Source organism: Oncorhynchus mykiss, chromosome 16, assembly GCF_013265735.2.
Source record: "Oncorhynchus mykiss isolate Arlee chromosome 16, USDA_OmykA_1.1, whole genome shotgun sequence".
NCBI lineage: Eukaryota > Metazoa > Chordata > Actinopteri > Salmoniformes > Salmonidae > Oncorhynchus > Oncorhynchus mykiss.
Genome location: NC_048580.1, coordinates 68,426,198 through 68,438,697, shown reverse-complemented (window position 1 = coordinate 68,438,697; position 12,500 = coordinate 68,426,198). Strand labels below are relative to the sequence as shown.

Genomic DNA, 12,500 nt, shown 5'->3' with positions numbered 1-12,500 from the left:
ACTACTACTGCTACTAATACTACTACTGCTACTACTACTGCTACTGTTACTACTGCTGCTACTACTACTACTACTACTGCTACTAATACTACTACTGCTGCTACTACTGCTACTGTTACTGCTGCTACTGTTACTACTGCTGCTACTAGTACTACTACTGCTACCACTATCACTGCTACTAATAGTACTACTTCTACTGCTACTACTACTACTACTACTACTACTACTACTACTTCTACTGCTACTGCTACTACTGCTGCTACTGCTGCTACTGCTGCTGTGGCCCTCCACTCTTCTGCCTGGCTCCCTAACCTGCCATTAGGAATTTGGGATCTGAAGGTCGCCTAAAACTGCATAACCTCAATTAGATCCCTCTCTCTCTCTGTTTCTGACTTCTTTCTCTCTCTCTCTCTTTCTGATTTTCCTCTCTCTCTCTATCACTCTTTCTGATTTTCCCCTGTCTCTCTATCACTTTCTGATTTTCCTCTCTCTCTCTCTCTCTCTCTCTCTCTCTCTCTCTCTCTCTCTCTCTCTCTCTTTCTGATATTCATCTCTCTCTCTCTCTTTCTGATTTTCCTCTCTCTCTCTTACTGATTTTCCCCCCTCTCTCTCTCTCTTTCTGATTTTCCCCCCTCTCTCTCTCTCTTTCTGATTTTCCTCTCTCTCTCTCTCTCTCTCTCTCTCTCTCTCTCTTTCTGATGTTCCCCTCTCTCTCTCTCTCTTTCTGATGTTCCCCTCTCTCTCTCTCTCTTTCTGATTTTCCCCTCTCTCTCTCTCTCTCTTTCTGATGTTCCCCTCTCTCTCTCTCTCTTTCTGATTTTCCCCTCTCTCTCTCTCTCTTTCTGATTTTCTTCTCTCTCTCTCTCTCTTTCTGATTTTCCTCTCTCTCTCTATCACTTTCTCTTGTTAGAAAGTGATAGAAAATTAGATACTTATTCACCTCTCCATTAGTTTCTTTGAGTCTGTGGTGTTCATAGTTTGGTTTGAGAGAATCCCCTTAAAACCAGAGTATTTTCTCTGTGATTCTCTCAAGCTTTTTCTGACTACGTCAATATTCTATATGTTACGTACTGAATTAGGTATCCTTAGAATAGTAATTCAATGTACCTACAGCTGTAACGATAACACTAACCCTAACACTGGCCCTAGAGCTGTAACGATAACACTAACCCTAACACTGGCCCTACAGCTGTAACGACAACAGTAACCCTAACACTGGCCCTACAGCTGTAACGATAACAGTAACCCTAACACTGGCCCTAGAGCTGTGATGATAACACTAACCCTAACACTGGCCCTAGAGCTGTAACGATAACACTAACCCTAACACTGGCCCTACAGCTGTAACGATAACACTAACCCTAACACTGGCCCTAGAGCTGTAACGATAACACTAACCCTAACACTGGCCCTAGAGCTGTGATGATAACAGCAACCACAACCCTAACCCTAACCCTAATCTTCCTTTATATCTAACCCTAACACTGGCCCTAGAGCTGTGATGATAACAGCAACCACAACCCTAACCATAACCCTAATCTTCCTTTACATCTAACCCTAACACTGGCCCTAGAGCTGTGATGATAACAGCAACCACAACCCTAACCCTAATCTTCCTTTACATCTAACCCTAACACTGGCCCTAGAGCTGTGATGATAACAGCAACCACAACCCTAACCCTAACCCTAATCTTCCTTTATATCTAACCCTAACACTGGCCCTAGAGCTGTGATGATAACAGCAACCACAACCCTAACCATAACCCTAACCTTCCTTTACATCTAACCCTAACACTGGCCCTAGAGCTGTGATGATAACAGCAACCACAACCCTAACCCTAACCCTAATCTTCCTTTACATCTAACCCTAACCTTAGCCCTACCGAAAGCAAGCAGTTGCTTATCAACAGATAGTTTGCAGAGCATCTACAGATGGAAGAGCCGCACTTTCCAAATGAAGTGTAACTGTTAATAAATAAATCAATAATGTATTAATTGCATTTGATTTCTCATCTAATCCAGGGTCATACTTTGGGATAGTTTATTTGGATAGAGCATCTATCGATGGACTATAGATGCTCAAACTATCAACCACAACTAAGGACTAAGGTTAGTATTAGGATTAGAATAATAGTTACGTTTAGGATGAGGGTAAAGTTTAGACCTAGGATTAGTAGAAATTTGTATTTTCTTTTTAACCTTTATCTAACTAGGCAAGTCAGTTCAGAACAAATTCTTGTTTCCAATGACGACCAAACCCTCCCCTAAGCCGGACGACGCTGGGCCAATTGTGCGCCGCCCGATGGGACTCCCAAACAACGGCCCGGTTGTGATACAACCTGGAATCGAACCAGGGTCCGTAGTGCCGTAGACCGCTGCACCGCTCGGGAGCCAATGTTACTGATAGTACTCTGTAGGTAGTCTGTAGAGCATCTACAGATGGCAATAACGTTTTTTATTCGTTTGTTGACATTCATTTAACTTAGTATTTACTTAGGCTTTGTATGAAAAGGGTGAACTTTGTTTAATGAAAAAAAGACTTGTGTCTGTCTGCCCCCTACTGGTACAAATGTGTGTTGCAGACTGCGCCATGACAACCCTCAACAATGTGAAGGGAAGGTATATGTAGGCTATATTTGGATAGATGGAGTATGCCATGGTTTCAACTCTCATTCCATAAAATTGACAATGACTTCAGAAATTGACATTGTCACTCTTAAATGAGTACAAAAATCACTCTGCAGAGTATAAATGCGAGTATAAATGTCATTTCCTGAAGGGACACATAAAATAATTGGGGGTATTAATAGATTATTCTTGTCAACATGTAGCCTCTGAAATCCAGGCCCCTTTTGCAATTGTATTGGTGGCAGAGTAACATTTGGATTCAGGAAAAGGGATGTTGTTTAGAAATAAAACAGAAGTCAGGAGATGTTATGCATTTCAGCATATTTTATTAGAGCATTCAAAATATGGTATTCATAATAACAAACATGTTTGGTGTCCATCACATCCATAGATTTCTCTTCGAGAAGGGCTTATCCGTATCAGTAGGGCTTATCCACTGATCTGTATCAGTAGGGCTTATCCACTGTGATAAATGGAAACCATCAGGAGATCAAATTCAAGGCTAGGACATGTTTTTGATACCGTTTGATGATTGTTCACACGATTTTATATATTTTTTGTGTCTTTAAATGAACAATTTTCTATTGGTTTTATGTGAAAAGAGTGAGACATTTTGTTTCCTATTATGCAACACTAATCAGGGGTTTTCTGACTGCATCATAACATCAAGGTTTCATCGTCATTCGGAAAAAACGAAAGCACAAGTGACACTTCTCTGAATGTTTTGTCTCTGTTTTCATTTTTTTTTTTTTTACATTTTCTTGTAAAGTGTGTTGAGGCGTGTAAAATCTACTGTAAAATTATATTTGACTTGACACATTACTTAGCATTCACAAACGTCTGACAAACAGTGGTGTCAGGGTCAAATCAGTCCTGTGACTCCAAGCCCAGTGAAAGAGGTGACATAATTTGTGTCACGTAGGGAATAATGCCGCCGTGTCCAGTTGGCAGATTTATATTGAGGATAGTCTACATGCTGGTAATAAAGGTACCCTGTCGTCTTTGTCAAAACAGGCTGTAAAAAAAACGGGTAAAATAGAACAGGATGTTTCATGACCAGACATTAACCCCCCCCCCCCCCCCCCCCCCCAAAAAAAAAAGAATGCTGAGAATGTAATCACTTATCGTGAGGTGAATAACCCATTACACATGATAGTAGATACGTACACTTTAGTGATTATCATGGGCCACGGTCCCAACTTGATGGTCTCTGATAGGCTCTCTAAAATATTCTGTTTCCTAAAAGACATTCAACCAAATACACACACACCTACTAATACTAGTTTACAAACTCACAGATATATTACGCATCTTGAACAAGCCAAAAGTTGAAAGGTCATTTCTCATGTAAGCAGGATGGAACTCTTGTCCCTGTAGTTAAACAACACATCATCTACTACCTGAGTTTTCATGTACAAAGTGTCTGTATTACTACAGCTGTGTGGGTTTTAAAAAGAGGACATATTGAGCTACATTCTGTAGCCAAATGTGATGCAATGATAATTTTAATATTTCCAATAAATGACATGCTTTGTTGAAGTACATTGATATGGTGATATCTGTGGGTTAAAAAAAAAGCATATGAACTTGCATTTAACTGTAAAAAAGTGTTTATTGATAAAATGAGTCACCGCACTCTTAGAAAAAAAGGGTTCTACGGCAGTCCCCATAGGATAACCCTTTTTGCGTTCCAGGTAGAACCCTCTGTGGAAAGGGTAGGTTCTAGATATCACTTTTTTTTTTTCTAAAACACACGTGCTGTAGCTTACCCAAAACCCAGTCAGCTAGCTTTAGAGGGACCAGTGAAAAATGCCATTTGGGTTGTTTAATACTGCCATTGGTCCAGACCATTAGACAACTACTGCTCTAGGTTGTATCGTACTGCCATTGGTCCAGACCATTAGACAGCTACTGCTCTAGGTTGCATCGTACTGCCATTGGTCCAGACCATTTTTATAATTTTTTTTTACCTTTACCTCTAGGCAAGTCAGTTAAGAACAAATTCTTATTTTCAATGACGGCCTAGGAACAGTGGGTTAACTGCCTGTTCAAGGGCAGAACAACACATTTGTACCTTGTCAGCTCAGGGATTCGAACTTGCAAACTTCCGGTTACTAGTCCAACGCTCTAACCACTAGGCTACCCTGCCGCCCCATTAGACAACTACTGCTCTAGGTTGCATCGTACTGCCATTGGTCCAGGCCATTAGACAACTACTATACACAGGTACAAATATACACAGGCAGTTAGGAGAGCTAAGGCTAGCTTTTTCAAACAAAAATTTGCATCCTTGTAGCACAAACTCCAAAATGTTCTGGGACACTAAAGTCCATGGAGAATAAGAGCACCTCCTCCCAGCTGCCCACTGCTCTGAGGCTAGGAAACACTGTTACCACCAAGAATTTCAATAAGCATTTCTCTACGGCTGGCCATGCTTTCCACCTGGCTACCCCTACCCGGGTTAACTGCCCGACACCCCCCACAGCAACCCGCCCAAGCCCCCACCATTTCTCCTTCACCCAAATCCAGATAGCTGATGTTCTGAAAGAGCTGCAAAATCTGGACACCTACAAATCAGCTGGGCTAGACAATATGGACCCTCTCTTTCTAAAATTATCTGCCGAAATTGTTGCAAACCCTATTACTAGCCTGTTCAACCTCTCTTTCGTATCATCTGAGATTCCCAAAGATTGGAAAGCTGCCGCGGTCATCCCCCTCTTCAAAGGGGGTGACACTCTAGACCCAAACTGCTACAGACCTATATCTATCCTACCCTGTTTTTCTAAGGTCTTCGAAAGCCAAGTTAACAAACAGATTACTGACCATTTCGAATCCCACCTTCTCCACTATGCAATCTGGTTTCCAAGCTGGTCTATGGTGCACCTCAGCCACGCTCAAGGTCCTAAACGATATCATAACCGCCAGCGATAAAAGACAATACTGTGCAGCCGTCTTCATCGACCTGGCCAAGGCTTTCGACTCTGTCAGTCACCACATTCTTATTGGCAGACTCGACAGCCTTGGTTTCTCAAATGATTGCCTCGCCTGGTTTACCAATTACTTCTGTGATAGAGTTCAGTGTGTCAAATCGGAGGGCCTGTTGTCCGGAACCTCTGGCAGCCTCTTTATGGGGGTGACACAGGGTTCAATTCTCGGGCCGACTCTCTTCTCTGTATACATCAATGACGTCGCTCTTGCTGCTGGTGATTCTCTGATCCACCTCTACGCAGACGACACCATTCTGTATACCTCTGGCCCTTCTTTGGACACTGTGTTAACTAACCTCCAGACGAGCTTCAATGACATACAACTCTCCTTCCGTGGCCTCCAACTGCTCTTAAATGCAAGTAAAAATGCATGCTATTCAATCGATCACTGCCCGCATCACTCGCCCGTCCAGCATCACTACTCTGGACGGCTCTGAATTAGAATACGTGGACAACTACAAATACCTAGGTGTCTGGTTAGACTGTAAAATCTCCTTCCAGACTCACATCAAGCATCTCCAATCCAAAATTAAATCTAGAATCGGCTTCCTATATCGCAACAAAGCATCCTTCACTCATGCTGCCAAACATACCCTCGTAAAACTGACCATCCTACCGATCCTCGACTTCGGCGATGTCATCTATAAAATAGCTTCCAATACTCTACTCAACAAACTGGATGTAGTCTATCACAGTGCCATCTGTTTTGTCACCAAAGCTCTATATAGTACCCACCACTGCGACCTGTACGCTCTCGTTGGTTGGCCCTCGTTTCATAATCGTTGCCAAACCCACTGGCTACAGGTTATCTACAAGTCTGCTAGGTAAAGCCCCGCCTTATCTCAGCTCACTGGTCACCATAGCAGCACCCACTCGTAGCACGCGCTCCAGCAGGTATATCTCACTGGTCACCCCCAAAGCCAATTCCTCCTTTGGTCGCCTTTCCTTCCAGTTCTCTGCTGCCAATGACTGGAACGAACTGCAAAAATCACTGGAGCTGGACACTCATATCTCCCTCACTAGCTTTAAGCACCAGCTGTCAGAGCAGCTCACATATCACTGCACCTGTACATAGTCCATCTGTAAACAGCCCATCTATCTACCTCATCCCCAAACTGTATTTATTTATTTATCTTGTTCCTTTGCACCCCAGTATCTCTACTTACACATTCTTCTTCTGAACATCTACCATTCCAGTGTTTAATTGCTATTACCTTGCCTTACCTTACCTCATTTGCACTCACTGTATATAGACTTTTTGTTTTCTTTCTTTCTACTGTATTATTGACTGTATGTTTTGTTTATTCCATGTGTTGTAACTCTGTGTTGTTTTCGAATTGTTATGCTTTATCTTGGCCAGGTCGCAGTTGCAAATGAGAACTTGTTCTCAACTAGCCTACCTGGTTAAATAAAAGTGAAATAAAAATAAATCAATAAACTACTACTCTAGGTTGTGTTGTACTGTCATTGGTCCAGACATTAGACAACTACTACTCTAGGTTGTATCGTACTGTCATTGGTCCAGACATTAGACAACTACTACTCTAGGTTGTATCGTACTGTCATTGGTCCAGACCATTAGACAACTACTGCTCTAGGTTGTATCGTACTGTCATTGGTCCAGACATTAGACAGCTACTGCTCTAGGTTGTATTGTACTGTCATTGGTCCAGACCATTAGACAGCTACTGCTCTAGGTTGTATCGTACTGTCATTGGTCCAGACATTAGACAGCTACTGCTCTAGGTTGTATTGTACTGTCATTGGTTCAGACATTAGACAGCTACTGCTCTAGGTTGTATCGTACTGTCATTGGTCCAGACATTAGACAGCTACTGCTCTAGGTTGTATTGTACTGTCATTGGTCCAGACCATTAGACAGCTACTGCTCTAGGTTGTATTGTACTGTCATTGGTCCAGACATTAGACAGCTACTGCTCTAGGTTGTATTGTACTGTCATTGGTCCAGACATTAGACAGCTACTGCTCTAGGTTGTATCGTACTGTCATTGGTCCAGACATTAGACAACTACTACTCTAAGTTGTTTCCAGGAACATGTGTGGAGAACAAGACGTAGTCAAACTCTTCAATCACTCATACACACCTTATCTCACTGTGTCATTATACTGTAGTGACCGACAGCAGTGGGCTGTGACAGAGGATGTTGTCCCCCTCCCCCACGCGGGTGCCGTGGGTCAGCAGCTCCTCTACTGTGGTCCAGTCATCCAGCAGTTCATGGTTCCTCAGACGGCTCTGCTTCCTGTGGCTGAGCTCCAGCACTGTGCTACAGCCTCCTCCAGGGCCCTCTGCACCCCCTTGCCCCCCTGCACCCCCTGTTCCTCCAGCCCCGTCCTCTGCTGCTCCTTCAGGCCCACCACGGCTCAGCTTCCTCTGCCTTTGCTCACGGGCCAACGCCAGGTGGCGCCGGCGCTCCGTCCTACTCCAGTAGCGGCCTGCCCAGACATCCCCACGGGCCTCCTCGTCCGTGGTGACCTCACTGCGCTCGTCAGCCAGCCGGGAGGCCCTGGCCTTCAGGAGCTGGTTCCTCACTGCCCGGGGGTTCCCAGAGAGACCCTTCCTGGAGTGGGCATAGAGCCCGTCCAGCGTGCTGTAGAGGGGGCCGCAGGGGCTGTCTGCTTGGGGCCAGTCCCCACCAATTTGAGGATGTCCCAGTGTTGCAAACTGACGCCAGTCTGCTAGCTGCTTCCCAGGCCGTTTCCTTGAGGGACTCTTGGAAGGACACTGTTTCTGACTGTTAGAGTCCTCACTGGCCATACTGCCTCTGTGGTCCTCCACATATAGTCCTTGCCAGGGGCCTTCCACATGGCTGCTCTGATGCTTCCTCTTCTCAATGATGTCTGTGTTGAACCCCCTGTTGTATTGTCCTGTGCCAGAGTTCTCAGTGGGTACGGCTAGGTGGCTTGGGTTGCTGGGCAGTTGTCTGTCTATGTGTCTATATATCTCTATGGCATTGTTCCCAGAGGGCAGGCCAGGGTGACTGGCTCGTCTCCTGTCTGATAAGTCATGCACAGTGTGGCTGCGGCTTGGGAGGTCCTCGGAGGAGTGCTGGTTCAGCATCAGCGCTCTCCTCTGGCAGGGTTCAGTATGGCAGCTGGAGGCAGCAGACCTGGTGCCATGCCTGGTCTGCTGGGGGCTCATGGCTTCGCGGACCTGAATGGAGCTACCACCCATGGTGCACTGGTGGCTCATGAAAGTGTGAGCTCCATCTGGAGCCCTGCCTGTCTGGAGGTCACAGGTCAGGGTCTCAGGGATGGACTCCAGGTCCCAGCGAGACTTTGATCTCTTCTCCCGTGGGACCACGCGGCTCCGGTAGTTGTGGATCCTCCCATCTATAATCTTCTGGAAGTGGCGGAACTCCCGTGTGCTGACGCTGTGGAATCCAGAGTCACTGACCTCTGAGGAGAGGAGGGACTCAGAGGAGGGAGAGCTGCCCCGGCTGGTGTGTCCTGGTGGGGAGGACATAGGGGCCTCTACCCCCTCCTCTGTCTCTGGGTCAGACGGGTCCCCCTGGTGGAGGCTGCCGTCGGTGCAGCCGAGGCCGCTGTCAAGCTCGTGCAGGGGCAGGTAGCCCATAGGCCTGTCCAGCCAGTGGCCCTCATACTCGCTCTGAAATAGAGAGGATGGAAGACACAATGAATACCATTGGTTGTTGTTGCTGTTCATTTTAGGACATATGTGTATATGACTATCATTGTTTTTTATAGTTAGTTGAATGTCTTGGACAAATTACGTATCTTTGAACACATCTTTGTATTTCTTACAGTACCTGGCTCAGGAAGCTGCTAGGCTCATCATTATCAGTGTTACAGCAACCAATCAGACAGCGCTCTGGATCCTAAAACGGTATAGGTAGGTGAACATAAGGAGTGGATTAGATAGATATCAGGGGCCACAAGTCTTAGATAGATATCAGGGGCCACGAGTCTTAGATAGATATCAGGGGCCACAAGTCTTAGATAGATATCAGGGGCCACAAGTCTTAGATAGATATCAGGGGCCACGAGTCTTAGATAGATATCAGGGGCCACAAGTCTTAGATAGATATCAGGGGCCACAAGTCTTAGATAGATATCAGGGGCCACAAGTCTTAGATAGATATCAGGGGCCACAAGTCTTAGATAGATATCAGGGGCCACGAGTCTTAGATAGATATCAGGGGCCACAAGTCTTAGATATCAGGGACCACATGTCTTAGATAGATATCAGGGACCACATGTCTTAGATAGATACCAGGGACCACACATCTTAGATATCAGGGACCACATGTCTCAGATATCAGGGACCACAAGTCTTAAATAGATATCAGGGACCACACGTCTTAGATAGATATCAGGGACCACAAGTCTTAGATAGATATCAGGGACCACAAGTCTTAGATATCAGGGACCACATGTCTTAGATAGATATCAGGGACCACATGTCTTAGATAGATATCAGGGACCACAAGTCTTAGATATCAGGGACCACATGTCTTAGATAGATATCAGGGACTACACGTCTTAGATAGATATCAGGGACCACAAGTCTTAGATAGATGTCAGGGACCACAAGTCTTAGATATCGGGGACCACATGTCTCAGATGTCAGGGACCACAAGTCTTAGATAGATATCAGGGACCACAAGTCTTAGATAGATATCAGGGACCACAAGTCTTAGATATCAGGGACCACGTCTTAGATAGATATCAGAGACTTCATTCAGAGACACTCCTGCGTTGTCTTGGTTGTGTGCTTAGGGTCATTGTCCTGTTGGAAGGTGAACCTTCACCCCAGTCTGAAGTCCTGAACACTCTGGAGCAGGTTTTCATCAAGAATCTCTCTGTACTTTGCTCGTTCATCTTTCCCTTGATCCTGACTAGTCTCCCAGTCCCTGCTGCTAAAAAACATCCCCAGAGCATGTTGCTGCCACCACCATGCTTCACCGTAGGGATGGTGCCACCACCATGCTTCACCGTAGGGATGGTGCCACCACCATGCTTCACCATAGGGATGGTGCCACCACCATGCTTCACCGTAGGGATGGTGCCACCACCATGCTTCACTGTAGGGATGGTGCCACCACCATGCTTCACCGTAGGGATGGTGCCAGGTTTCCTCGAGAAGTGTTGCTTGGCATTCAGGCCAAAGAGTTCAATCTTGGTTTCATCAGACCAGAGAATCTTGTTTCTCAAGCAGGCTGTCATGTGCCTTTAACTGAGGATTGGATTCCATCTGGCCACTCTACCATAAAAGCCTGATTGGTGGTGTGCTGCAGAGATGGTTGTCCTTCTGGAAGGTTCTCCCATCTCCACAGAGGAACTCTGGAGCTCTGTCAGAGTGACCATCGGGTTCTTGGTCACCTCCCTGACCATGGCTCTTCTCCCCCGATTGCTCAGTTTAGCCGGGCAGACAGCTCTAGGAAGAGTCTTGGTGGTTCCAAACTTCTTCCATTTAAGAAGGATGGTGGCCACTGTGTTCTTGGGGACCTTCAGTGCTGCATACATGTTTTGGTACCCTTCCCCAGATCTGTACCTCGACACAATCCTGTCTCTGAGCTCTACGGACAATTCCTTCGACCTCAAGGCTTGGTTGTTGCTCTGAGACGCACTGTCAACTGTGGGACCTTATATAGACAGGTGTGTGCCTTTCAAAATCATGTCCAATCAATTGAATTTACCACAGGTGGACTCCAATCAAGTTGTAGAAACATCTCAAGGATGATCAATGGAAACAGGATGCACCTGAGCTCAATTTCGAGTTTCATAGCAAAGGGTCTGAATACTTATGTAAATAAGGTATTTCTGTATTGCAAACACTTCAAAAAAATGTGTTTTCGCTTTGTTGTTATGGGGTACTGTGTGTAGATTGATGCAGATTTCTTTTGCATTTAATCAATTTTAGAACAAGGCTGTAACGTAACAAAATGTTTAAAAAGTCAAGGGGTCTGAATACATTCCGAATGCACTGTATATATTTTTTTTAACTGACAAATAAAATCAATCAATCATGTACAAAAGCTAGGCTATACTAACATGAAAGCATATAGAATTACTCACGTCAACATACTCTGTCCTGTTAAGGTCCTCCAGATTGTAGGCAACACTGGAGAGGTATCCATTGGCTGCGTACATTTCTGGTGGGAGGGGCATGTCATCGTAGTAAGGTCTGGGGAGAATGAGGTCATCACATATGACAACATAGCTTTCACCCCATAGGCATTTCAAGCTGTAATTACTATGTTTTACACATTATATTAGTTCCAGTCAGTGGTTCCATTCAATTCTAATACCCCCTCTGTATAATACATCTCACGGCTATACTCTAAATCAGCTATTCTCAACTGGTGTGTAATGACCCAAAGTTTGGTCGCAGGAGGTTTGAATGGGTCACTGGTCGCTGGTGCATATACAGTATCAGTCAAAAGTTTGGATACACCTACTCATTCAAGGGTTTTTCTTTATTTTCACTATTTTTTTACATTGTAGAATAATATTGAAGACATCAAAACATGAACCCACACTTTCAAATGATCCATTTTAGGTAACAAGCTTCAAGATATCAGAGCAGATATCAGAGCACAAATCAGAATTGGGTATAGCAACAGTAGATGGGCCAGGGTGTACATGCACATTTCCACATATAATCAACATTAATGCAATCAGGGCACGGCAGAGGACAGGGAGAGATCTGCAGTGTTGATTTATAGCATTTCAATGTGCATTAGATGACAACAAGATCATATGGTACAGCAATTTCATCAGGTAACATGAATACAAAGCCGTCGACAGGTGGTTAGAATAGGATGGGAGGCCAAGAGTCTGTGTAACCAATAGAGAGTCAGAGTGAGTCAGAGTCCCGAGTGTGGGAACAAACATAGTCTGTCC

The 12,500-nt window shown here is 44.9% G+C and overlaps 1 protein-coding gene across 1 annotated transcript in view; it reads right to left on the bottom strand.

The window, feature by feature from the left end:
* Window positions 1-6,953: 6,953 nt before the first annotated feature.
* Window positions 6,954-12,500, bottom strand: part of LOC110492623 (PDZ domain-containing protein 4-like) — a 9,632-nt gene continuing 4,085 nt past the window's right edge. Inside the window, exons 3-5 of the mRNA XM_036947632.1 lie at window positions 11,673-11,781; window positions 9,404-9,472; window positions 6,954-9,243 (exon numbers count right to left, since the gene is read on the bottom strand). Of these exons, the coding sequence (XP_036803527.1) occupies window positions 7,738-9,243; window positions 9,404-9,472; window positions 11,673-11,781 (1,684 nt within the window). The 3' untranslated portion in view covers window positions 6,954-7,737. The remainder of the gene's footprint in view (window positions 9,244-9,403; window positions 9,473-11,672; window positions 11,782-12,500) is intronic.